We start from the raw sequence: 27330 nt of genomic DNA on the forward strand, positions 1-27330 counted from the left end.
CTCCTCCACTTCTCAGAAATCCTGGTAATGATTACAGCATGAAACAGAGACACAGTGTTAAAAACTAGGTGGAGCCTTGCACATGAACATTATACATGAAATGCTAAACAAGCCTCCATGCCAGCAGCTTTTTGCCGGTTTATCCATAAATGGAAGTTGTCCCCCCCCAGAAAGGAACCCAAACTCTTCACCACTCTGTCCCCCTCACTTGAATGCTCACTTTACAGATGGCTCGGGAAGCTTTCTTCTCCTCCTTCTGCTTGTTTCTAATGTAACTTCATCACTGCCTTTCCATCCACTTCTGTCCTCCTTTTTAAACTTCTATGAGCAATTAGCAAAAGCTTGTTATTCCCAGGGAACATGGCAACCAAACAGCTTATCTTTCAGAACACTTTGCAAAACCTTATGCTCCAGTTCTGCTTCCACTACTGTGCATCACTTCCTTAGCAGCTGGAGTGGGACCACCTATTGTATTCCAGTCTGCATTAATGCACAGAATGAAGAGTCAACACATGTCAGATTTCCTGTTAAATTTAACCTCTATGGAACACAGAGCCAATCAAAAGCTCCAGCAACTAGCTCTTATCTTTTTTCTAAGAGAAAAAAAGCCTACCATAGACAGATGGTGAAGACACAAATTGGTTTCTGTAATACGTTAATGACCTGCTCTAACATGGTAGGGCCAAAGCGGGAATCCAGCTAGCAAGCAGCTCATATGATAAAAAGTAATTTAAAAATCAATAACAGTCAAGAAGGCTTTATGATACAATTATAGAAATTAACTCCTAAAATCAGTGAGAATTCTAAGTATTTTCTATATTCCTTTGGTTGACAATACTTTCCCTCATTCCCCAAGGATTCTCTCACAAAGTATTTATCTGAGCAATGGCTTTGACAGGTCACACTCAGTGTCCTACTAAATCAGAAAGGAACAGCTTGAGTCAGAGCCTCTGGGCTCATTCACCAGGGCCCCCAGTACTAAGTGTCCAGGACGTACCTCACTCGCTTTAGGGAGGAGAGCACACTAGATCTCAGAAGGCAATCAGCCTGTCACACTGTTCATAAAGCAGAAAACACCAGTATCTTACACATATCAAGATTGTACACTGCATGGGACAAGAAACTTTATCATCAACCAGTTAACATCTTTTGCTGCCTGCTTAAAGAGCACTTTGTTTATGCAAGACCCCAGAGCACACACTGAAAAACTAACAGTGACCCCAACAAACTGTACGTGTGAACACAGAGAGTAAAACTGGCATATCCTGAGTGGAAAGCAGTAATCCCCTGGTTCTAGATCACACAATTAGCATCTGTTTGATGAAGAGTTACAGAAATCTTTGCCTGACAGTGTAAAGTCTTGGTTATAGGTAGCAATGTAATTTTTAGCCACAAGCTGTAGTGACAGCTCAGGCCACAGCACGGCATTGCTCAGACTGGGAACAGGAAGATTTTCTATCAAAGACATTTCATCAAGAGAAGCACCAAAATTTGCAAAGCCTGGCTACATGGCAACACTGAGAAAAAACCATCCCTCTCAGACATCTAGCAGCAGCCTAAGCAAGACAAAATGGCATCAATTTCCAGCAAAAGTACTCATTATCAAGAATGCAAACTCTAGGCAGGAAAAATTTGAGTAACACCACATCCTTCCAGAGCTCAGCCACCACCGCTCCCACCAGTGGCCAGAAATACTGCTGGAGAAGCTGCAAACCTCCCCTTTACACATCCCAGAGATGCGGACAGGCCTGTTAAAAAAAAAAATAAAATGATTTTCAACCTACCAGAAAAGGTGAATCCAGAACCCCCCCCCCCCCCCCCCAGTTTCTTATGAGGGAAGAAAGAAATAAATTAAGAAGCTGCCATTCACCTTACTCCCACCAGGACAGCATTCCAAACTGCCTTTGCCATCTGAAGCACTAAGAAGCCAGAACTTCCCAAGTCAACCCCTAGCAACTAAAAACACGTTATCAACACCAAGTTCCAGTCAACACACTCAGGCTGAAGTGAACATCATCTGCTACAGGAAGTATTTCTAGGGAGCAGATAGCCCCATTCAGACAAAGTGGAACGTCTAACATAATAGTCCATCCAACCCTGGGGCAGTCAGTACCACAAAGTTTTCCAGAGCATCTGGTTAACACCATGCAGTACTATACTGGAAGTGCTTTAAAGCTACAGGAAGTGCACTGTTCTCATTGAAATAAGTTTATAAAGATCAAAGGGTGAAATACAGTACTTCAGAGATGATCATCCCAAAGACACCTGACCAAACCAACTGCCAGGCTCAGTTGTTACATACTTTCTTCCAATGAACATGTGCTTGAAATAGAAGTAATTAGGCAAGTCAACTCCATGGCATTGTTTCTGCCCGAATTTGTCCTCCAGGTTCTGGCAGCACAACAGTGTAATACTAATAAATCAAAAGTAAGTTTAAAAAAAAGGCAACAATCTTTTCATCATCTTTCATACAATGCTTGCCAAGGAAGTTTCCAACCATGTAAAAACTTACCTATAGCTGAAGCAGTAAATTTAATTTGGACACAGTATGACAATATTGTAGGTATAACAGAAAAGACTCACAGACAAAGACAGGATAACAAACTGCTTTTGTTTTTAGTAAAGCTGTTAAAGAAAAGACTAATCTATAGATGGTTTGTGTTAAAACAATATACAAGAGGGAGAACAGCAATTGTTTTGCACTTTTGTGCAGCTCTGTAGTTGTACATAGATTTATTTCAAGGAAATTAATTGTGCCAAGTAGACATTACAGGCCAAATGCATAATTTTAAGTGGAAAACTGCTCTCTTCTTTACTGCCTTTTAGTATTTTTTAAACAAGGAATTATTTCTTTAAAATTATTTTCATGTAATTCTTATTAACAACAACAGTTCATTCAAGGCCACTTTCCTTCCTCCTAGAGGCAATTAGAAAACAGGGCTCCCACAGACAATGCTCAAGTATCAGTCTTCTCCCATGCGACAGAATGTAGGGCAAGAATACAGAGTCCTTCACAGCTCTCCTCCAGTTACAGGTTCTGGGCTCTCCTCCTGGTCAGCCACCTGAGGTCACACTAGCAGCTTTGCTTCCCCCAGCACCTTCAATTAGGTAAGATTAGGTTGTCCACTGTGAGGAAGGTCCAGATAGCAGGGTTTACTGCAATTTGTAGAATTATTCTTCTCCATACAGCTATTCTTTCTTTGCATATCCAGTGAGGAATTTCAACTTGTAATCAATTAATAAGTATCAAGTTGTCATCACTCTGGTGTCTGCAAAAGAAAAAATTTTAAGTTTTAACTCAGCAAGAAATGCATTTACCCATAGAAAACCAAGTTAAAATTTGATCCTTCTGCTCTGCATGCTCCCATTTTAGCAAGCAGCTACAGCACTTGCATCAGGACAACCAAGCAGAAACTGCTACAGTAGCAAGAGCTCTGTATTTTCACTTCAGCTACCAGGCTTGCACTCTCAACTCTCTACAGTAAAGCATATTTATTATGCTCGAGCAGACAAAAATCTCTTATCCTGCACAACGACTTGGATGTGAAATCTGAAGCTGTACCTGGCTGGAGTTCTTGTAGTTAGTTGACTTTCAAGTGCCCACAGCAGCTGCTGGGATACCTGCCAACCCTGCCAACCATCATCTCGCATGCTCCCTTTTAGCCACGAGGCTTCCTTCTGTCAGAATACACCAAAAGTATAAAGATGCACTTCACAAACCCTCAGTATGTAAGTAGCAGTACCCCACTGCTAAAACAGGATTTGTTACATCAGTTTTGATCAAGTAAGTGCTCATGTTCAGCTCTATTTCTCCCAGAGCCTGGCTTCCCTACAAAACACCCACAGCTGTTCTGCACTCAAGCATGAATTCTCCTGAACTGCCTAGGGACAGCAACAAGATCTCTCCCCTCTCGATCAGGCATTCTGAGGTGTGTTAGGTTTCCTCAGAAACAGAATTCAAAGAATCTACTTCCAGACCAGCAAGCACAAAGCGAAATGCTCATCTCTCACTAACACCAGCTTAAAAACCACCACTAAGACCTCCAAGGGCCTGAGTTTGGTGGCATTAAATGAGTTTGTCTTATAGACACAGCCTAGTTTTGGGATCAAGTACTACTCCCTGGCTGAAACACATACTCTTGCTTTCTGCTACTATCCCCAGCCTAGTTGAAAAGCTTTGTAGAAAAAGCCTTGCAAAACACTAAGCAGGAGAGATTTAGTTTGCTCCTGACTCCTTGGCAGTTCCATGTTTTACTCTGCAGTTCTCCCATCAAGTTACACCAGTTTCTACATGGTAGTTTTCATATCAACAGAACACTTAAAACATGCATTTAAGCTCAGAATTGCCACCCCCGCACCATCGGCAGACTAGAGATCTAACAATGGGCAAAACCCAGGAGAGAAACCGTGTCCAAATACTCCATGGGATGAATTCTGGATGCTCCAGCATTTATGACACAGCACTTTGCAGTGAGAAGCTAGCTTATGTACTTCCCAAAAACACATTGAAAACGCCCTACCCACCTCCCACAGCAGCAGACAAGTGGCATGGAAGTCCTTTCTTTTCTGTAACCAGCACTGCCATGGTCTTTCAGAAATTCATGGAGATCTGTTACTGGAAACCCATTTTGCTGGTATTTCTGGAAGAGAAGGCATTTTATTTACAATACATGACAAGTTACTGCACATGAGGTGTTCTAAAGTTTCCTCTAGACTGTGACAGTCAAAGTCAGTCTATTTGGTTCATTTGTTCAGTATTGTTGTCTGACAAAAAACCTAAAATCCCACCCTAGAAACGCCACATAGGTAGCTGGTGGAACAAAGCAATCTAAGTGACATAAAATTGACATTGCTCACAAATTCCTTCACCTTTCATTTGCTGTTTATAAGAAACCAAGCAGCTGATCTCAGGTCATACTGGCAATGTTTCTCCCTTGTTCACATCAGCTGCTGTACTCACTGCAAGTGCCCTGGGCTCATTTTTCCCTAGGATCCTCAATGTTGGATTTGAAGAGCCCTAAATGTGAATATCCAGGATTGCCATGCTTATGAAAAGCTCTGTGTAACACCAGTTCAGCACACTGAAACGGCTCCCCACTGATCTACATGCAGTGCTCAGAGGGAACAGTAAAACACCATTTTGTGGGTCTGACCATCCAATAAGCATAGACAGGCAAGTTGTATTTTGATATGCTCAGGAAGTGGAGCTCTTGCCTGGTGTGGAAGGTGTGGTTCATGTCAGACCAGCCTTATTCTGATAGCCTGTTTACCTGACACTAAGAGAAGAAGGGGATGCGAACTAAAGCATGATCCACATTGCCTTCCCACTGGTTACTGCAGCTACCAGGAGCACAAATGGGAAACAGCACAAGGACAAAAGGTAACTACTAGAAACCTCATTTCCGTTTCTGCCAGTTTATACTGGAACTGGATGGCACAATTTTAACTTGAGTGAGAAGTACTGGGTCTTTTAGAAGATACTTCCTTTTAGACACACATTTCCAAACAGCACATTAAGCAAGTGTGGACACCTAAATGAGCTTAGAGTTATCTGCTTGGCCCTTGCCACACTCCTGTCAAGGGGATATTTTTTAGGAGGCCAGCAAAGTCTTCTTGACCTCAGCTTCTGAGGCCATGAAAAGAAATGTTCACTTCAAACAAGCCTTACCCAACTCTGTATAACTAGACATAAAACTCTTTCCACTCACGCTTTCATTAACTGCTACTCTTTTGAAACCAGGTGAAGCAGCAGAAAATATAAACAGGGACACACACTGAGGATTATTTTCCAAACCAATCATTGCTTAGCCATTTGGATGACTACCCAGCCATCCTCCCAATTTCACCAGAGATTAAGCTAAAAGATGTTAATAGTCTTACCAGTCATCATGCCTAATGCTAGGTACTATGGTGTTGAGTGATTAACAAGAATGAGTACCAAACTGGTTAGAAATGTAACAGAAAACAACTGTTTTACCTTTATGGTGTCATAAGAGTCAGTAATGAGTGCAATAAACAGGCTGAGGATCATGTATATAAACAGACTGATGAAGGAGTACAGATACAACCGACTGAACATCCACACCAGCATGCTCTTCTGCTGGATTTGAGCAAACGTGGCAAACATATCATCACCGTTGACCAAAGAAAACAGACACTCAGCCACAGTGTTCAGATCTTCAAACTAGAAAGTGAGTAAAAATTATTACTAGAATATGAAGAGCAATCAGCTGGATTAAAGGGCAAGTGGGGGGAAAAAAAACAAACCCAACCAACCAACCCACCCAAGCAACACACAGCCAAATCAACCTTTTCTACAACAGAATTTTACTTAGAGAAAGCAACCAATCCAGTCAATCAAACGCTACCACACTCTTTCCTGTACATACAGGCCAAAGCATACATGTCAGTAATAAACATTTAGAAAATAATCAAGGGCTAAGCATTATATATCAACAGCAGAATTAAGATTATTTATTATCAAGAAATAAACTTCTGATGCTCAGTGGCAAAATAGTCAATAACTGACCACCACAGGAAGTTCAAGTTATTGAATTTTAATCTATTTTAGACCTTCAGGAAGATATAATTTCATTTGCAGATAAAGTGATTTCACAGAATCTATACAGTAAATCAGTGGTATGCTGGAACAGAATCCGCATCCTCTGGTTTCCCAGCTCTGCAGCATTACTGCAGTATGGGTAATTAATATTGTATTAAGCAGTTAGAGATAGCATATAACCTTCAGAGTTCAAGTGGTCTAAGTTAAATTTCTTGCAACAACATCATCATCTATCTGTCATTCAGAAAGCCCTCTCTGAGCTGTAGGTACAACCTATAGCTGTACTGTGAAGCTACTGAAGCATACCCTGGACAAAAGCATGTATTTGTTTCAAGAACATTATCTTAAATTCCTAACTCCACTTCCCCAAGCTGGAATATACCCTGAGGCTAAATTCCATTCAGCCACCAGGTGAGCAGATTTTCCTCTCTTGCTCTGCTCCCCTCCCCTCCTCAAATACTGGATTTGTTAACTATACTTTATTGAACAATATGGATTGATGCACAATGTTTTAATGTGGGTATTAGCAATGAAGAAACATGAATACACCCACTTACACTGGGCCCTAAGTTGAAAACAAGATGTCAAGAAGCGTATACTTATATGGAGAACATACTGTTGCACAGGAACAGTAGGTATGCTTTTACCTATGGCTTATAATTAATAATGTTGAGGCCATTATGAAACCCAGCAGTACATTATCTCGTAAGAAGGGAGACATTGGACAGGTAAATTCTGAGCAACCCACAGTTTTGACACACTGGCACAGCAAGTCCCCTGCTAAGGACTGCTCACCTGCAAGACTCTGCACTGACAACACAAAATGCGGGATTCCCACTCCCTCTCTCCTGCTGTAGTAGAGGAAGGAAGAGCAACATTGGTATTCCCATGTTTCTGAGCACAAGGATCTCTCTCCTGTGCACCTGCTCATTAGGAAACGCTCTTCCCACTTCTCAACCCGGGATAACGGAGCGGCTCGGGGCTCGTCCGGCTGTGCGCGGAGCCACACTGCCTCCCAGCGGGGAGAAACGGGAACCCCTCAAGTACAGCTGCTTTTCCTTCACGTTGGTCTGTGGCATTTAGCAAGAGCTACGATTTTCATAGAAAAGCGTATTATTGACCACATATCCTTTTGCTCAGATAATTAATGTACTTGCTGCAAGGATGCTACAACAGTATTTATGCTGTGCCCATTATAATCAATTGAGCCTCTAGTATGACAGAGGATCCCGCTGCAGCCAGCAGCCCACAGAACAATGTGGTGTCATCAATTCAAAACATGGGCAGGCAGAATGCCTACATTTCTCAGAGATTCACATTGCATTAGAGGAATCCCAGCTATATACAGTGTATATATATATATATATCTATATATCCAGTATATCCAGTATATCATTGGAGATCAAGAATGAGAATTTATACATTTGTAACTCATTAATGGACATCTAGAATTTATCACAACAGGAATCTGATTTTTTTTTGAACTGTCATATACTGCATCCACCAAGAAAACACAAAACAAAACAAGCTTTACAGCTGTTTTGCTGGTGTTTTGGAACATACAAAGCCTTACTCCTGTACCTCTCAGACAAGGCAACACACCAGGCACACAGTCCAATACTGACCCTAAGAAAACCCCACAAACAAACCAGCAAACAAACCACAGCACAACAACAAACCTAAAGCAGCCAAACAAGAAACCCACAACACACCCACACACAGGAAGCAAATTAAACAAGACAAGCATTCATCCACCCCTTTACGAGTCAAGATTCAAGAGCTGGAGTTACATGGCACAGGAAAACTTTGGAAAAACAAAGTCAGAGCCAAGGAGATTCCCAGAAATGTCAACAGTGACCTCAGTCAGTGCCTCTTCAACTCAACTGAACTGGGATTGCCAGAAGAGGGCGAAAGAGATACAGACCTTTGCCCTCGCCTTCAGACAGACATTACCCAGATAGACCACTCGTTCATCACAAACACAGCCTTGTACTGGAGATTACACTGAGTTCAAGCGCACAGTGAAAGCAAGAATACAGTTCCTTTGTTAAAAGGGCGGGAGGTACACGTGGAAGGAGAAACACTCCCATGTTTGTCACATTACAGCTGTTAAACACACACATTAAGACCCATTTCTGTTGTTACAGCTAGGAGCTATAGACAAATACTTGCACATCATACTAGGAAAGGAGTAACACTGCTGACATACCTTTTCATGATAAGGTCCCAAGACAATCCAACCACAGAAAGTATAGCCAAGATAAATCATCCCAGCACAACAACAAAACCTTAGCACTTTGGGTAATGATGCCTGCATAGTTAAAATAAGCACCTACAAGTTAGGGTGGAAGAAAGAAGGGAAGAAATCCACAAGTTAGAGACGTGAGTAAGTGACAAATATAAATACATGCTTTGATTGTTAAATATTTGGTTTCTGCCTTACATTGTAGGTTTGAAAATATCCCAGGTATCTGATGACTCCAACCCAGACAAACAAAGTTGATGTTCCAAGTAAAATGCTGCAGACATCGTAACTTGCAAGGTTCTGAGGGATCCAAACAGAGCAGGCGGTCAAGTTACAAAGCAGTAGGTATGTCAGCTTGATAGCTATTTGAGTTCCACCAGTTCAAACAAAGCAGGGCAGTCCAATATTGAAAGGATGTTGCTACATCACAAAAATCAGACCAAAGTGAACTGCAGTTACTTACTGAGACCACTCAAATGTAACAGTGCTGCAAAGGAAAGCACATCTGTGCTGATACTCTTCAAGTTTGATCATGCAAAGTCTGGAATAATTACAGCCCTTTCATTATAACACAGACTATAAATTAGCTTTAATACCTCCCAGGTTTTGCTTATAAAAAGCAGTTGTTAGTGAATGAGAGCTTGTTTGCCTATTTAGAAAAACACAAGCCATCATTTAAATGAAAAGCAAGCCTCGGGACTACAGCCCTTTCCATGCTACTACACACATTCACATCTCTGAGCAGGTTACCAGCTGTTCAGAGCCTGAACATCATTTTTACTACCCGTGAAGTTTATAACCAATTCCATTTACATTTTACTTTACAAGGCTAGAGCTGGTTACAATAAGCACAAGATATCTATCTAGATCAAGATTTCCTACCCTCATCCCCCACCTTGCCATACAGCTGGAGGTTGTCAAGTGCTTCCTATTAGGGGCACTCTGGGCATCTGCCCTTTGAACCTTAGTACACACTGAGCAGGAGCAGCACAGTACCTAACCCTGTTTTTCCCAGAATACAAGGTTTTTTGAACATGTGAATTGTTGACATACAGCTCTATTGGAGGAAAAAAAAGGCAAGTAAACAAAACTCCCAAACCAAAATTCCCTTGCAGAGCTGCCAGCTGGACAGATACTGATTTCAGCAAGCCCAGTCTAGGAGGGTCAAGGACCAGCAGGTGCCACTGTCTGTGCCTGTAGTTTGGACAGGGCAGGAAAGCAAGCTGTAATAGTCATGATTCTAACAAGCTGTCAGAGCTCTGTTTTATCCCAGGGTATGACTCTTGTTTCCCTGTGCGGTAAGTACTGCTAATTCTCTCAGAAACAACAACCCAAGTTGTTTTAGGGTTTTTTTTTACTTGGTTGATTAGGAACTGTTCATCCACAGGCCCTATACCAGGGTGAGCACTGTGGAAATAAGACGTTTAAACAGCTTACATGGTCTTACTGAAAGATTTTGGGAAGAGTGACTGAAACCAGTTGTTAGTCCAACAAGTGCTAAGAAATAACAACTAGCAAAACCAAAGAAGATTACTAGTGACTGTGACAGCTCACTTTCACTTGTCCCCAAACTGTCCCCAACATTACATATGTTCGTAACCAGCCTAATATTTTATCTGAAGTATTAAACTCTCACCTTGGCTTTTATTTCCATTTTTAGGATTGACCCAATGATTGTCATCACATCACTGATAATTACCAGGACATACCATCCATTTATGAACTCCAGGCGATCAGCATGACAGACACGACGCTTGTATTTCTCCAAGAAGAAGTTCACAAATCTCTATTGACAAGCATTTAGGTGTTAGTTACAGGTCATCTTAGATGAAAAATATGTACAGTTGCCCAGTAGTGTAGCAGTACTCAACTTTGAGATACCCCCTTTTCCTATAGTGCTTGCTGGAATAATAGCTTTAAAGTCATTCTCAATAGCAAAAGAAATAAATGGAGAAAACTGAAGAACTGTTTAGACCAGTGACAACCAATTTCCACAGAACAGCTGACTTCATAACAAACCCCCACTAGCCTAACCATGGCTTGTTATCTGCTCTTCAGCCCTCTTTGCAAGAGTTTCTGTCCACCTCCAACAGAGCAAAACCACTCAACAAACAAGTGGAAAAGAGAATTAATAACTCAAGGAGAGCTCTAAAGCAAGAGCTCTCACTTCCAATACAGCTAGCAATATTACTTCCCACACCCAACACTGCCCATCTGATTTCACTTGCTCTGTTTGCTCATGAGTAAATGCTGATGGCCCTATTGCTGACATCAGTTTGACAATGCCTTTACTGAGCTGCATTATCTTCACCTATCTTGTTCAATGTAACTTCTTCATAGCTTTTAAACGAGACAAGTATTAGCGCTTTCCTATCCTACCTATCCTGAACTCTTTTTCCAACTCTCACAAGTCACATGCTTGTGAAGTTTTTATCAACTAGCAGTTACAGGCTGGCACATCTCAGGGACCAGATTGTGTTTTTGCATTAGCATCTGGACCAGAAGAGCCAAGTCTGCTGATACGCAGCTGTGCAAACAGCTTGAGAGGGCTAGTCTCAGCCTGCAAATAAGGGCAAGTGGGGAAGAAGGTGCCAGCAGACTGATCAGGGATTTTTTGGGGGAGAAGAAAAAGAAGAACTGAAAAAGGGTGGTTCCAGCCCCAGAAAAACAAACACCCAGCCAGTTAGACTATGTGTTACGCTTCACATTTTCTCCAGTTAGAGCTGGCTTGAAGGGATGTTCATTAAAGCACTAATTGGACAAAACCTCTATGGGAATTCTGCTCTGAAGCAGGGAAGGGAGAATTCATGTTTTGGAAGTGCAGGATATGTTGGTTGTTTGGAGCATAAAGACCTGGAAGCCTTGTGTAAAATCCTGGACAACAACAACAAAAACAAGAAGAAAAAACAGAAAAAACTTACACCAGCAAACTACAAGTCTCCTTTTTTTGGCCTTGAGAGATACAACAAAATACTTCATATTACAGCACTACACAAACAGCTAGCAACTGTTCACCACAGACATATATACATCCTCTCTAGAGATAGGGATAACAGTAAGAGAGCAACACCCTGCAAGGTATTTACTACTTTATGTTTCAAACTGTATTACTTCACAAGACCAGCAGCAAACAAAACAGACAAAGCAAGCATGGAGATTGTGAGCACTGAACTTACCTTTTGTAGTTTCATGGCAAGAACAATAGATCGTGTGCAAAGGATGAGAGAAGCAAAGCAACTTAAAATGACAAATCCATCAAAGGCTAGAATATATTGAGTGTTTTTCTGGAGAACTGTATAGTCAAGGAAAGGAAGTACAGTTAGTCTCCTCATATCCGAGCACAAATTGTTATGAGATGTCCCCTATTTTGCATTTAAACACTCTTACCCCATAAATAGATAGGTTATAAGAAATATTCTTCCTAGAAGCCTATTATAAGCACAACTGATCAGAGAATTACATGAAAACAGCTACAGACTGGACTACAAGAATGAAAAGTATGTTCAAGTTCTTCAAAGTAAAACCAATAAATGGGCATATTAACACAGGTGTCCCTTTTTTCCTGTAAGTTTACCTGTCCATTTGTGCTCCAACAGTGTTACAACTACACAGGCTAAAAGAAATGCAGATTTTGGCCTGTATCAACATTAAATTAAAAAGTAAATAGATAAGTAAAATCCTGCCTTGTTTCTCATTCCTTGACCTGCAATCACAAACTTGTTTGACTTTCTGTACTGTATTCTTTTCCTCCACAGCTTTAGAAGCCCTCATGGGAACTCAAGCCAGGTGTTTTCCTTTGCTTACTCATATCAATTGTCCCTACATCTTTCATCAAATAGATTTTAACTATAGAAAACTAAAGGGAAACACTTAATTGTTGCAGTAACACTTCAGTTTACCACCTTTATTACAGAATACTGTATGCTCCTTCTGCTAATTACATGCAAAATAAAGAACAGCTAGTTGAAAGACAGCCGTAAGAATTTATTGTATACAGACGCAAGGCAAAATACTTTGCAGTTCTTCAGAATGTACTATAAGATACCACTTTAATATCAGTACAATATGGTATTATCAGATAAAAGCTAGCTTTGCCCAAGCAAAAGGCAGACCATCTGACACATTTGTTAATCAAGATACTATATAGCACAGTGCTGTAGATATACATATATATTAAACTATCACTCCACCACAGTCCTTTACAGCAAGTCAATGCATGGGAGAAGCAGTTGCAGTGTTCAGTCACAGCTTCTATTCTTCTGAGGGGGCCTTCAAAGCATATTTCTTAGCTGTCAGACCAAGCCCTAACATTACAAATACAAGGCAGATACCACCCTATGCTCATGCACATCATTAAACCTAACAGCAATGGCACAAAAATAAAATCCTTACTTTCAGAAAAAGAAAGGCTCAATTATAGGGAAAGAAAGGAAAGCTGCAGAAGGTTTGAGTTAGGAATTCACCATTGTTAATGCACTAAATTATCTGAGCAATCTCAGAGCAGCAGAACAATTAAAAACTATAGAATACATGCTCATCCTCCTTCCAGTTACAGCTTGCTGCTAATACACACCAGCATAACAGAGCTACCCATGTCATCTCACCTCAATACCCTCACAAAAAGGAATTATTTCCCAGCTGATGACTTGTGCAAGACAAGCTGTATTGTCTTGTTTTAAGAGCTGGAGGAGGATGAACAGGATGGGGAGTATCTCACTGGACAGACTGTTACAGAGCAGGGGAAGTGACAGGAGATGCATAACACTGCTATCATGCAAACACACATGCACCATACTTACCAGAGCTAACTATGTGCCAGTCTTTACATTCTTGAATATCAGTGTCACTATCAAAATAGATTTTGATTTTCCCACTGTGGGCTCTGTTATTGAAAGTTATCTGGAAACACAGAAGTGTATCAGAAACAAGACTAGTAAGATTTCCTTCCAGAGAACAAATCCTGCTAAGTGCTTTGACATAGTATGTATTAATACTTGTTGGTCAGGTAAGCTTTGACAAAGCTGTCAGCATACATTGTGTGTAGGCATAATTTCAGAATATGTCATGTATTGCATAAAAGGTAGCATTTCCAGAAGCCAAACTTCGAGTTTAACCTTTAGAAGAGCAACAATTATTTATATGTTTCCCAGGTTATGAAGTTATCAGCTGGAATATGTTACAAAACAATACTGTCCCATGGAAACACTATTTCAGCAGCCTTTGGGAAGTAGGGCTGAGGGCCAGGACATGCTCAACTACTTCTCCCTTGCAGCCTTGCTGGGAGGATGATGCCTGCCCCTTAGCTTTAGCTCTTATATATCCAGTGTTGGAAGTGCAATACCTCGTATTCACTTACAGTATTTTGAAATGCATAGCAGTCAGGCAGTTCACGGGCATGGATGGTCTGTAGGGCAATGCCTTTCAGCTTGAAGGAGATTTCAACCTGTATAAGCCTGGGTGTTTTAAAAAGTATATTAAATACAAGACAAACACATATATGCATATTGCATCAGTCAGAATCCACCATATTCATGTGAAAGGACAAGTTGAAATACAGAAAATCTCCACCACCACCTTACCTGTAAAATTCAAGACTGAAGAAAGAGGAGTTCAGCTTCAGTTGAGCCTTCTTACCAGCTAGCTCCTGTGGCTTTAAAAAGATACATTCTGGAAAGTAAAGAGGACAAGCTGTAATCTTAAGATTTTTGTATAGAAAACATAATAAAACTGAGCTAATCAGACTGAAGGGCAAGTCCTGATCATGCAGAGTGTTAGTTTTAAGCCAAGCTATCCATACAGAGGCCCAGTTAGCGAGCTCAGAAGCAGGTTCATGTATGATTTTGTGAGCAGTTAGCAGCCAGGACTCAGCTCCAAGAGGCAGGAAGGACACCCAGCCACTGAGTGCGCAGAGTGACCAGCATCCAGAATCCTGTATTTGAACCCGCTTCTTGGAGAGGGGGAAACAACCAGAGACCTCCACAATCCACTAATGACAGGAGTTGAAAAGAACTTCCTATAACTCTACACAGCTGTCATTTCTAGGCAGGTACTAAAAACCAAGGGAGAAATGGGGAAGAGGAGTAGTAATGTTCATGTGATTGCCATGAAAAAAGCTACTGGTTTTAAACTTCACTGCATTAGCATTAGAATATAAGTACTGCACAGCAAGACCCTTTTTAGTACAACAGTACCATACCTGTTTCAGTAGAAACATCTATGTTCAGTGAATCATTGGAAGGGAGCATTGTGCCTTTCTTGTACTGTTGTTTACAGATTTTTAAACCTGATCCTTCATGTTCATAACCAAGGGTCCCCAGGGATACATTCTTTAATTGCCTGTACTGGTTTAAAAACAAAACAGAAGCATTAAGTTAGAGATAGCTATCTTTTTTACATTAAACAGTAACTTGTAATCTCAAAGTAGTATGTATCAATACAGCTTTTTACATTAAAAAGCTAAAAATAAAAAATCTTCACTTTCACATAAAGTCTGTAAATTGAGAGTGGACCTCACATGGGAAGCTAAGAAGGCTGCTGGCCATTAATTAGTAGTGATTGGCATCCTGGTGACAGTGACTTGGAGCCCAGTGCCCACTGGACTGACTGCAAATGCTTACCCACATGCCAGACAGCAAGCCAGCACACAGCTTTTAATGAGATGCCCGGCAGCAACTTCAATGTAGTATTGCTGCTAACCATACACGCTCCAGGGATATCTGATGTATTCATCTCATGAAGGTGTTAAGTTTTCACACCACTTGAAACTCTTATTGCTTTGTGTACAATCCAAGTCACAGTTCTTATCAAATCCACCCCCAGAGCAACACCAACCTGCTCCCTGTGCAGTGACAGAGGCGGGAACCACGTGTTCACCATATAACCGGCAACCAAGGAACACACACAGAGCTTGGGCAGCCTCCAAGAGTAATTTAACCTGCCTGCTTTACACAAGCATACAAGTGTCCTGGTTTCAGCTGGGATAGAGTTAACCTTTTTCTCCAGCAGCTGGTGCAGGGCTGTGTTTTGGCTTTAGTCTGAGAACAATGCTGATAACACACTGATGTTTCAGTTGCTGCTCAGTAGCACTTACCCTGATCAAAGACTTTTCACTCTCTCATGCTCTGCCAGTGAGGAGGGGCACAAGAAGCCAGGAGGAAGCAGAGACAGGACAACTGATCCAAACTAGTCAAAGGGATATCCCATACCACAGCACATCATGCTCAGTATAAAAACAGGGGGCAGTTACCTGGAAGGGGCCAATTACCACTCAGGTTGGGCTGGGTATCATCAGCAGGTGGTGAGCAATTGTATTGTGCATCACTTGGGTTTCCTGGGTTTTATTCTCTTTTTTTTTTTTTTTTTTTACTATCTCCCTTTTCATTACTATTACACTTGACTTTATTTCAATCATTAAACAGCTCTCAACTCACAGGTTTTACCTTTTCCTAGTTCTTTCCATCCCACCAGGGCAGAGGGAGCGAGCTAGAATCTGCATAGTACTTAGCTGCCAGCTGGGGTTAAACCATGACACAAAAACATGTCTGTGAGAGTGTACTTTCTTTTTCCCACTTACTCTAAATACATCATAAGTCACCTTTTTCATATGCAAGACACAAATTAAAAGCAAGGGCTAGAAATGGAAATGAATAAAGTTATGCCAAGCCAAGCATTAGCTACTCATGGATCAGCCCTGAGCACCACTAAGGAACTCCATTCATGGCCAGTCCTCTCACAACTTGCCTTCCAGATGCTCAGTGTCTGTGGAAGCAAGATACATCCTCTGATCCCTGGGGTCACACCTTCCAGTCCTGCATAAGTGAGTCAAACCCCTGGGGCACAGCTTTCCCCACAGCTCTTGGCTCCTCAACGGCTGGGGAGATCAATGACCAACCATGAAGGTGAGGCAGCTGCCTGCCAGCTCAGCTTAGCACCAGTGAATGTTGGTCAAGAGAAGCCAAACAGACCACAGCTCTTTGAGAAATAAGGCATAAACATCTAGTAATTCATTTGGGGTTTTACCATTACCTCACCTAGCAAAAGAGCTCAAGGCAACATACAGCACTGGTCTGCTCGGAAGGAAGCATTCAGTTCCCCAGAATGCCTGAAGTGAATAAACATGGGAAGCCACACAAGGCTTCCCCATTCCTAATTGAAAACAATTGGTCAGCTGTTTTTTCTCCCTTAAACATGGATTTTGCTATCATGAATCATTCAGTGTCATCCTATTTCCTCCTTCCTATGGGTATTAAGACCACTAGCCATGTTGTGGGGTAAAAAACAAATCCCAGCAGTCATTAGCCACCACACACTCCACATCCAAAAGGAACTGCAAGAGGAGCTCCCACACTTCCATCCAAAGGGTTGCCTCAGTGCCCGTTCAAGTCCTCACAGCTGAGCTTGCAACAAGTTTAGACAGCCTGGGAGAAAAGTACAGCCTCCAAACCCTGTTAAGAACTAAGTGAAGAACATTATCTCAACTCAGGAAATTAAGGAAGCTAAGCCTGACTAAGGCAGGTCAAGTGAATGGAAACAGTCACTAGTCACAGCTCCACATCCCTCTGAGGACATCTCTAGAACACTGCATCTAACAGCCATTGCTCTGTCCACGTGTGCTTTCAGCATCTGCCCTCCTGACAGTGGAACCCATGGCTCTGGGTTATTCACATGCCACTTTCAAACAACATTATGAAACAGTAAGAGCAAAATCCCCATGATACATTTCTAAGCAGCCCCAGACAGGGCAGAGAGCAGAACATCCAGGTCCCACAGACTCTGCCAGGGGGCAGGTACGAGTGTAACAACTCCACACCCCTGCTTTGTAATAGAAACTTCCAAATTGGACCCAGGAGAGGAGCAAGGAAAAGCTGCGTGCTCTTCAAAGTGGAAAAGAGTGTTTGGGGTTTTTTGCTGTTGGTTTCTTGCAGAGGGAGGAAGGGGAGGTTTGTGCCCCCAAAGTGGGAAAATACCCCAGTGGTACATTACACAAAGCCTAAATTTAGTTTTTACAACTCCAGGTTTGCTGTGCACTATTACCATCTTCTGCAATACCATATTCTTCTGCTTGCCCTACAGCCCCCCCACCAACCATGCAGTTCAAATTAAAACACCAAGGCCTATGTCTTCTACCTGCCCGTTCTCAGAAAAACCCTTGCTTTTAGACTAGGAATCACCAGGGCTGGCTCTTCCCAGAGGACATCCTTTAGAAACAGACCGACAAACCCCAAAAAGCAACACCAATCATAGTGTTCACCTGGAGGCAGGCTCTATGAAGTCTTACAAGAAACAAAAAGCTTTAGGAACTCCATACAGCACTAAAGCACAGATTACACATATTTAATCTCCTTTAAGCATATGTCTACATTTATACACATAGACATTTTATGAAGAGACCTTTTTCTGATGCCTGTATCACACATCGGCTCATTCTTGAGGATATAAAGCTATTATTTCTCTATTGTCTTCTATCTGCACTTCACCTCAGCCTTAGTGCCTACAAAAGAAGGAAAGGGAGACAAAGCAAGCAAGGAAGAAAAACAAGCACAGATTGTAGCAGAAATAGTGGCAATATTGAGAGTTCAAAGGAGGTCTGAGGAAACTACTTCAACACTCTTTTAAGGTAGCAGGAATAACAGTCCTGGCCTTGTCCAGGACAGCAGAGACAGCACATTTGATCTGCTGATGGCTCTGTTTAGAGCAGATGGCAGAGAGCAGCAAGCCCCCATGTGAGTGCTGTATTTAAGTATAGCCTTCTTGCCTGTGAGGATCCTGTGGCTCCAGGATGCCTGCTGGGCATAACTGAAGGAGCAAAACTGCTTTAAATCTAATGTCAGAGCTGATGTCCTGAGGTCAGGGAAAATGAAAGGTGGCTTAAAGCCATTCTCCATTTATCCAGTGTGAATTGTTTCTGGGCTTATACCAAACACAAGAGACACTTCATTTTACACAAACACAAAAACCTCCCCTTTCAGCTCGTGACTTCTGAACCTATTAATGTTCAATTAAATACAAAAGCTTTTACTGAATTTTCATCCTAGGTTTCCCCCTCCCCCCCACTTTCCTCCCATGATTGTAAAGGGACTGTTCTTTAAAATACCATCCCTAAAGCAGGGTGAGTGCCCCTCCATTCCTGGAAGTACCATATTCCCCATCCTGAGGCCTCTGGCACTCACTACAAAGCTGCAATTCAGTGTAGCTGCAAGCATGAATTTTCTGAATACCATGCATAGGTATATTCAGCCCCACAGGTCTTCAAAGTAAGACCTAAAGAAAGGTTCTAGTTCATGCAAGATGAGCGATTTTCTGACTTTCTGGATTTCAGTACTACCCAAGTAAGATTTCTGGTTTAGTTTTATCTCCAAGAGATGAAAATGCAGATGTTACACATGAACTTCAGGACTCCTCACTGATCCATTGGAACACCAAAACTGGAATCCAAGAATGGAGACAGAAAACTAGAACCTTAGCAGGAGTTTTTAGCTATGTCTTTGGCTTTATAAACACATCATAAACACATACACTTACCTGGTTAATAACATAAAAAATGCTATCATAAGCATCCTGTTGTGTATATATACTGCAGCTGTAGTCATCTTCATCAACTCCAGAGTAGCCTTTCAGGAAGAGGTGTTTAAAAGCAACGGTGTTTTCTTCTTTGAACGAGACCACCAGCTGGTTACTCAAACCAAAAAAAACAAGCTGATAAGAAAAAAGAAAATAAATCTGAATTTTGAACATTGGTCAAGAAGCAACATTTAAGAAACAGCTTTGAATTGTAATAAACACAAGACAGAAAGGTGCCTGCAACCCTGCTACAACAGGAATGAAGAATCTGTTAACTAATGCCATAAGAATACTAAAAGTTACCAAAAGCGGGGTTATGAGAAACATTAAACCAAGCCTCCCACCGATTCCAAAACTTACAGTGCAGGAACTAACCAGGCAGATAGATCACTGCCACCTTTCATGTGTCCTGGACCAATCACTCTCACTAGAACGTGCCAAAACTTTCATTAAGGATGCAAATGGCAGAAGAGTTAACAGCACAACCTGCTACACCAGAAATGCCCTCCTTTGCTATGGGACAGATTCCTCTACCTTCTTCCTACCTCTGGCATGGCACAGGATTAGAGCAAACCTATGTGGGACTCCACAGCAACAAAAAGCATCACCTGCCTGCCCTAGGTGCCGGTTAAGGAGGTCATAATGAGAAGCAGAAACAGACAGCAGAATTATTACTTAGGATTTGTGTTACCCTACCCTATGGATGCTCCCATTCCCACCACCAAGGAAAACATAAATGGAGCCCAGGAGCTGAAAAATAATCAAGCAACAAGAGTTTATTCACAGGCACAGTAGCATGAAGATATCCCAAGCCACAAATAGCTAACCATTCATCCTGCCTTTAAACTGCTTACTAATAGCAAGCATGAAACTCCCATTAGTGCATGGAGTTTCCAAGCTCCGAAAGACACTGGCAGAAGGGAAGAAGCAAGAGTGAGAAACTGCAAGCAACAGAACTGTGAACTTAGAAATCCCCCACAGCAGAGGCTCCACTAATATACAAATTCCTTCATTCAAAACAAGAACTGGAAAGCACCCCTATTACTTTTTACACCTTCACTGGAATACATCATCTTTCGATCTAGAACATAATTGCTTAGAGCTGGGGCAGGCTAAAAGAACATATGCAGCAGGATCATTTGGTGCAAGGCTGGCTGTACAGCAAAGTCACAGCCAGGAAATGGAAAAGGGGATGTCAACTCTGCTGCGCATATGCAGTCTTCAGACTAAAAATTGAATCTTCATGCTTTTAGCCATGTTTTAAATCAACTATTTGTATTTTCAGCTGACTACAAAACAAAGAATCACCAATTGAATGCTACAAGTATTGCTGCAGCACTGTAGCTACTATCTCTAAAAAAAATAAATAAATAAAATCAGGGATCTTCCAGCTGCAATACAGAGAAATAAAACATACTCAGCAGCGCTTCCCTGAGGGATTTCAGCACAGTGTTGGAGTAAGATTTACTCCCCACACTGGGACAGAAGGCACTTCTGCTTTCCAGACAAGCAGATATCCCAGCTGCTAGGTTGTCTTTCAGAGTGAGGGCAAGACTCTTGAAGTAGAGAGATGCTTATTGAACTTGTCTGTCTGCTATTGGCTCGCATTTGAGAGGTCACTACAGAGCAGCAACACATTTTCCTTCAGACGCTATTTTCCTTCTTTTGTCTACTTACCTGCTTGGCATCTGAGCAAGACCCAGGTCTGACAACAAAAATGTTAAGTGGTAACCCAGAAAAATCTTGTAGCCTTCAGAAGCCAAGCAGCAGAGCATTGCACCCCTTCTGCTCACAAAGCACAGTGGGAGACTGGGAGGGCAGACAGAAAAAGCACACATTCAGTGATTCCCCCAGGAATTTAAGTCAGGACAGAGTGAAAGTTCTGATGCTTTTCAGAGCTGTGTGAAGCTGTAGTTTGTCTCATTATTGACACATAAAGGTTACTGCCCTGTCTTTGAATAGAGGGCAATAATCCACATCCAAGGTACAGCTGCCAGTAAACATGGGGCACCCTTTCCTCTTAGCCTACACTGTGCTCACACTGTTCACTCTAACTCATACCCCTCCATGCACCTTAATACGCTCACTGGTCTCAGCAGCTCTGTCCCTGCAGGTCACAGCTGTGCCAGCACTAGTGTATGTAACTTATTTTAGCTAGCCCTGCCTAGAGAGACCGATCATTGCATCCCACTCTTGCCTGCAGACAGAACCCTGTCAGGACTGTGGCACACAGACTCTCTGCCAAGTGGGGCCCAAGAGCCTGCCACATTTCCAGCAGGGAGATGAAAAGCAGGAACGGGCAATAAAACACAGGGACACCCAAGCTGGAGTTATGCTTCCTTCTAGCAGGCAAGTCAAACTCAAACCTGTAACCCTGCAACTCAGCACGCTTTCAGGAGCTGTATACTTGCTGTTCTTGCAAACACTCAAATGTCAGAGGCCTGCATTTCAAAGGTCCAGAAAAGCAATTTCTACTTATACATGCATCCCATTTTGCTTCCCTCAATCCCCAGTCACCGTTTCTTAGCAGACTGTAAAATAACCACCTACACTGTGTTACCAGTGCAGTTTAAATACTCCCTCTTCTTTGCCTCTACCAGGCAGGTACCTGACTGTTTGAAATGCATCATTTGAGGACAGAAGCAAGGGAAACATCTGATTCAGCCCAGTCATTCCCATCATCACTAGAGACCATAGCATTTTCATTGAACTATAGCATGTACATGGAACATGTACATTTCAAGTTACTGATTAGATTTCAAGAAATACTACTATTGACACAGTCCAATCTATGAATGTAACAGGAAGCAGAACTACTGTGACAGCCAGCCTGAACAGTGTTGGATTTAGTGGTTACCACTAACTAATTTGCATCATTTGCTTTAAAGTATTACCTTAAAACCAGCAAAATACCTGGCCAAATACTGCCCCAAAATCTCCAGGAAGCTTTTGAAATTTAGTTTGTGTTGTTCTTCCCCTTCAACACACCTTTCCTAGTATTTTTTTTTCCTCTCTGGACTGAAGCAGAAAGTTCAAGTCAGTAATAAATATCCAGGGATGGCAAGGGCCCAGAACCACAGACCTCTTTCCCCTGCACATCACTGCTATGCTTTCCAAGAGTAAAAGCAGAGGAAGGATTACCTGTGTAGTAACCATAAGTATCTTCAAAATCTGCAAAGCCAGTTTCCATGGTATTTGACGTCTTGCTCTGTATTTTTCACATGGGTTCATGAAGTAGAACTTCAGATCCTCTTTCAAAGCGGTCTCTTTTAGATCTAAATCTGACTGAGCCATCATATTTCTGCCACAAATAATATGTTAATTAGAAACCAATAGAATGTTTTAGCAATTTCCTCATACTGCAGTTTCACCTCAAATCACCATGTGATGTAAGAGGTCTGTAACAGTTTTCTGTTTGTTTTGCAACAAAATGCAAAAACTATTTCCCTATATCATATCATTGAAAACAAGAATCATTCAGTTGCATTTTATCATCGAAACACAATATCCACACAACTATTTCTCAGTAAACAGGTATCAAATATGAGGATCTGTAATAGTAACAGCAAGTACACATTCAGCTCTTTTTTAAAACTAAATGTTTGAAATGGGGGTCACTGTTAACACATTTCTGTGAATAACCCACATTCTACCACCAGAAAAAGGTTTCTTAGAGACTAAACAACCAGAGCAGGTTTCATAGCACGCTTCTGTTATGAACAGGCAGCTTTACAGGCTAAACTCATAGGCATTTATTTATTCAAATAGCTGAGCATGTAAAAAAAAAAAAAAAAGAAAAAATCAGAGGACCAAGCACAGAGCACTGCTGTTGTAGGAGTCTTAAATCACTCCGAGTTTCTCCCTCTCCACTGAACGGGACATTGAAAACTTTCCCCTTTTCCCGGTCTTTTTAATCCTGTTTTCCATTACGGTAATTGTCAGAACTTTCCTACTTCACACAAAGATCAGAACCAAGCTTGTAATTTTTCTCCTCCATGTGTTAAGACAGAGCAATTGTATCTGAAGCCAATTATCAGTTAGTAACATATCATACCTGAACCTGGTATCAGAAACCAATTATCAGTTCCATTTACCATAGAGAAAATTACCCTCCACGTTCTGAATTTTGTAAAGGACAACATTTTCTCTTAAGGTCAAAACCAAAAGCATAGTTTCTAAGTTTTCAGATGCATTCTTACTTCTTTCGTGTTCCGTTGTCTGAAGTGTACAGGTATTTAAGCCACAAAGTACATTTGATTTGCTACAGCCAGCTGTCTCACAAGAGAAATGAGTTAAAATACTATGATGTTTTCTCATAAGAGGAAGTGAAATAACCCCAAAAATCTATTTTAACATTAGGATCTCAAAGGTTCTCTCTATTGCACAGCCTTAAATCAATCATTCATGAAGATGATGGGACGCAAGATGATTCTAGTTTTGAGACAAGAAAAACACAGCAAAGTTTGCAATAAAAAGAAACCATGATGCACTCCAATTTAGATTTATAATAAAAACATACTAGAGTTGTTCTAATGATGTTTAAGACAAAAAAAATTAAACACATCTGACAGAAAAGGATATGATAATTACAGACATGAAAATTCTCTAGGGAAACAGGTACATATGTTCTTCAATCCTGCACTGACATCCAAAGACATTGCTGCTCCTGTAACAGCTTCCCGTGAACAGGCAGAAGCATTTGTGTGAGTACACAGCAAACAAGATCTAACCCAGAGTAAAACTCATAGCAGTGGTTGAGGAAGAAAGGGGAAACAGCAGGTTTAAGCTGGATCTGGTCAAGACTTAAAGCACAAAGGTATGCCATAAGAACCACTCCAAGACCTCAGCAAAATCCTCCCCTAAGCTTTCAGTATCAGTAGTGAGAGATCTTAAAAATCCAACAGCAAACTTTATAACAAACACCATTTCCCTTAATACTCAAATATACACCACAGAAGACATGGTGGTTCTTATTCCAAAGCTGTCTTTCAAGCCCTTACTGTTCTAAGAATGTGATGCTTACTAATAACAATACTTTCACATTTACACAACTCTCGCTTAACTCCACTGGCTAGGGATTATTTCCACTGATGCCTTTAGCTTCCTTTATTAGTTAACTGTAGAAACTGTGAGTAGGAAATTCAGCCAAGGAAAGCAACATACTTTTCCGGTGTAAGAGGAAGCCACGAGATTCAAGCCTGTATTGCTGTTGGGCTTTGCCAACCAATATAGAACAGGCATTCTCCTGTGTAGTATTTAAGAAATAATTTGTCAATAGGTGAAATACAGCAACTGTTGTGTAATACATTTGTTACTAGAGCAGATTCAAAGTAATATCCAAATAAACTGTGTTAAATCTGCAGAACTTGAACCTTCAGCCAAAGCATGAAAAAGCTCTGATTAACAATGACTTACCACATTTAAAACAAACCATCTAATTCTTACCAAATGTTTATTAGCCAAATAATCCATACAAAACACCCAGCTCAAGGCAGAGTAACAGCTCAACTCCATTCAGACACAGTTAACTAACACCTTTTAGTAGGTTTCCATAGTATGTTTTGTAAAGCACTGATACAAGCAAGTTTTGTGAATAACTACTAACTCTACTAGGCACGTTTACATGTATATCTAACTGCCATTAAGTATAATGTGTCACAAATAATAATTGTTACCAATTCAACTTTAAAATTTGCATTACTATAGCCACCACTGCAACGCTGTATCTGGCAGGTCAATGTCTTATTTGGATAAGGTTTTGTAGTGAGGCATTTAAAGCTCAGCATTCTCTTCAAGAAAAAGGTTTCAACAGTAATGATTACAGTGTCTAGTTACCTACTTGTGAAATACACTTTCAATACATAGCTCTTCACCCAGCAGAAAAAGCACCATTCAGTCAAGTGCCTAAAATGTTTTTAAAAAGTGGATCTGAACTTTGTAACAAGTAATTCACTACAGGAGCAACACCAACAGTGTCCATCACAGCTCCAGACCCAGAACATTTATAGAATCCCAGAACGGTTTGGGTTGGAAGGGACCTTGAAGCTCACCCAGTTCCAACCCCCTACCACAGGCAGGGACACCTTCCACTAGACCAGGTTGCTCCAAGCCCTGTCCAACCTGGCCTTGAACACTGCCAAGGATGGAGCAGCCACAGCTTCTCTGGGGCAACCTGTGCCAGTGCCTCAGCACCCTCACAGCGAAGAATTTCTTCCCAATATCTAATCTAAATATCCCCCCTGTCAGTTTAAAACCACTCCCCTTGCCCTATCCCTACATGCCCTTGTAAAAAGTCTACTTAAGCTCCACGAGAGGTATTCACAAAATTGGTGGGGTAGGAAGAACAAAAAGAATAAATCACAGAATTCTACATATCAGACTGAGCAACCCCAGCCTCACCTTCATGTTCTTTTACCAAGCTCACAGCTCGCCCAGAGGAGGGCATCGCCTAGCACTCCTCAGGAAGGTGAACACTAAGAACCTGGGAGAAAACCCACTCCTTTCAAAGGGCTGCCAGCGTTACCAGTCACTAAGCTGCCGCAGGAGCAGCACCAACAGCCTCCGCTACCAAAGGCAGCAGTTAGAGCCAGGGGCACACGCCGAACATTCAGCAGCTCCCCGCCGCCACCGCGGGACCCGCATCTCTATATGAAGGAACCTACCCCTGGGGCTACCGAACGGCCGGGCAGCGCGGACCCCAAGCGCCCAGGCGGGTCAGACCTACCTTGTGCCGCAAGCTAAAGGCACGGCTTCAGAGTAACCCCCCCGCCTGCGCGCTGCTCGCCAGGTGGCCGAACGCTGCGGGGCGCGGTACCAGGCGGGCGCGCCCCCCCAGTGGGTACCCCATACCGCCATGCCCCGGGGCAGAGGGACGCGCCGGTTATCGCGGCCCCACACAGTCGCTGTGACCCGGGGCGCTCTGCCCCTCATGCAGCCGAAGGAACGCCCTGAGTCCCGCTCTCCGCCGCGCCGGGCGGGAGGACCCGAGCTTCCAGCACTGCCCCCAGCCCCGTCCCGTCCCGTCCCGTCCCGTCCCGTCCCGTCCCGTCCCGCTCACCCGCTAGCGGCGGCCCGCCCGCCGGGCAGGTATTTGAGGGAGATCTCCATGGGGCCGCGGGGTCAGCCGCTGCCCTGGCGGGGCTCCCAGCAACCCGCAGCAGACGGGGAGAGCCAGCGCCACGATCGCAGTGGAATGGGCCGAGCGGCCCGATCCCGCCAGCGAGCCCCACGGCCCGCCCTGCCGACAGCGCCGGCTTTATGGGGCCCGGGCGGAGGAGGGCGCCGGCTGCACACGTGCCCGCCCGCCCGCCCGGTTGCAGCAGGTGGAGTTGCCGCGGCTCTGCCCCGGCTGAGGGACTGGCGCTGAGACGCTTACTACGGGATACAGCGTGCGGGGCAGATTGTTAGGTTAGGTTAGGTTAGGTTAGGTTAGGTTAGGTTAGGTTAGGTTAGGTTAGGTTAGGTTAGGTTAGGTTAGGTTAGGTTAGGTTGGTTAGGTTAGGTTGGTTAGGTTGGTTAGGTTAGGTTGGTTAGGTAGGTTAGGTTAGGTTAGGTTAGGTTAGGTTAGGTTAGGTTAGGTTAGGTTAGGTTAGGTTAGGTTAGGTTAGGTTAGGTTAGGTTAGGTTAGGTTAGGTTAGGTTAGGTTAGGTTAGGTTAGGTTAGGTTGGTTAGGTTAGGTTGGTTAGGTTAGGTTAGGTTAGGTTAGGTTAGGTTAGGTTAGGTTAGGTTAGGTTAGGTTAGGTTAGTTAGGTTAGGTTAGGTTAGGTTAGGTTGGTTGGTTGGTGGGGGGTTTGTGGTTAGGTTAGGTTAGGTTAGGTTAGGTTAGGTTAGGTTAGGTTAGGTTAGGTTAGGTTAGGTTAGGTTAGGTTAGGTTAGGTTAGGTACTGCAGAGCAAGTCGTTCTGCAGCCGAAAAGGTGCTCTGTTCCACAGAGGATCTGGTTTAAAGTGGTTACTGCAAACCAG

General features: G+C 42.5%; 1 protein-coding gene across 3 annotated transcripts; it reads right to left on the minus strand.

The window, feature by feature from the left end:
* Positions 1 to 2590: 2590 nt before the first annotated feature.
* Positions 2591 to 26538, minus strand: MCOLN2 (mucolipin TRP cation channel 2). 3 transcript variants are annotated; one of them, XM_061345225.1, is made up of 14 exons: positions 26425 to 26538; positions 22509 to 22668; positions 19329 to 19502; positions 15004 to 15148; positions 14387 to 14474; positions 14164 to 14260; positions 13607 to 13706; positions 11984 to 12099; positions 10444 to 10593; positions 9006 to 9107; positions 8772 to 8894; positions 5978 to 6184; positions 4525 to 4640; positions 2591 to 3269 (listed from the first exon to the last, which is right to left on the minus strand). In XM_061345225.1, exons 1-14 carry the CDS (start codon positions 26472 to 26474, stop codon positions 3233 to 3235), a joined length of 1665 nt encoding a protein of 554 aa, XP_061201209.1. In that variant the 5' UTR covers positions 26475 to 26538; the 3' UTR covers positions 2591 to 3232. The 3 variants fall into 3 exon arrangements, with proteins under 3 accessions (XP_061201209.1, XP_061201208.1, XP_061201210.1); XM_061345224.1 differs by lacking the exon at positions 26425 to 26538 and adding an exon at positions 26092 to 26335; XM_061345226.1 differs by lacking the exon at positions 26425 to 26538 and adding an exon at positions 25767 to 25977.
* Between the last annotated feature and the right edge of the window lie 792 nt (positions 26539 to 27330).

The sequence above is a fragment of the Neopsephotus bourkii genome, unplaced genomic scaffold (assembly GCF_033783945.1).
Source record: "Neopsephotus bourkii isolate Nb327-2 ecotype Australia unplaced genomic scaffold, CSIRO-AGI_Nbou_v1 NB_234, whole genome shotgun sequence".
Lineage (NCBI taxonomy): Eukaryota > Metazoa > Chordata > Aves > Psittaciformes > Psittacidae > Neopsephotus > Neopsephotus bourkii.

Coding starts and splice junctions, on each gene's coding strand:
- MCOLN2 (XM_061345224.1), bottom strand. CDS start 26,297: ATGAGGGGCAGAGCGCCCCGGGTCACAGCGACTGTGTGGGGCCGCGAT. Junction 12,100..13,606: donor CTGGCACATAGTTAGCTCTG/GTAAGTATGGTG, acceptor TTGACTATACAG/TTCTCCAGAAAAACACTCAA. Junction 8,895..9,005: donor GATATTTTCAAACCTACAAT/GTAAGGCAGAAA, acceptor CCTAACTTGTAG/GTGCTTATTTTAACTATGCA.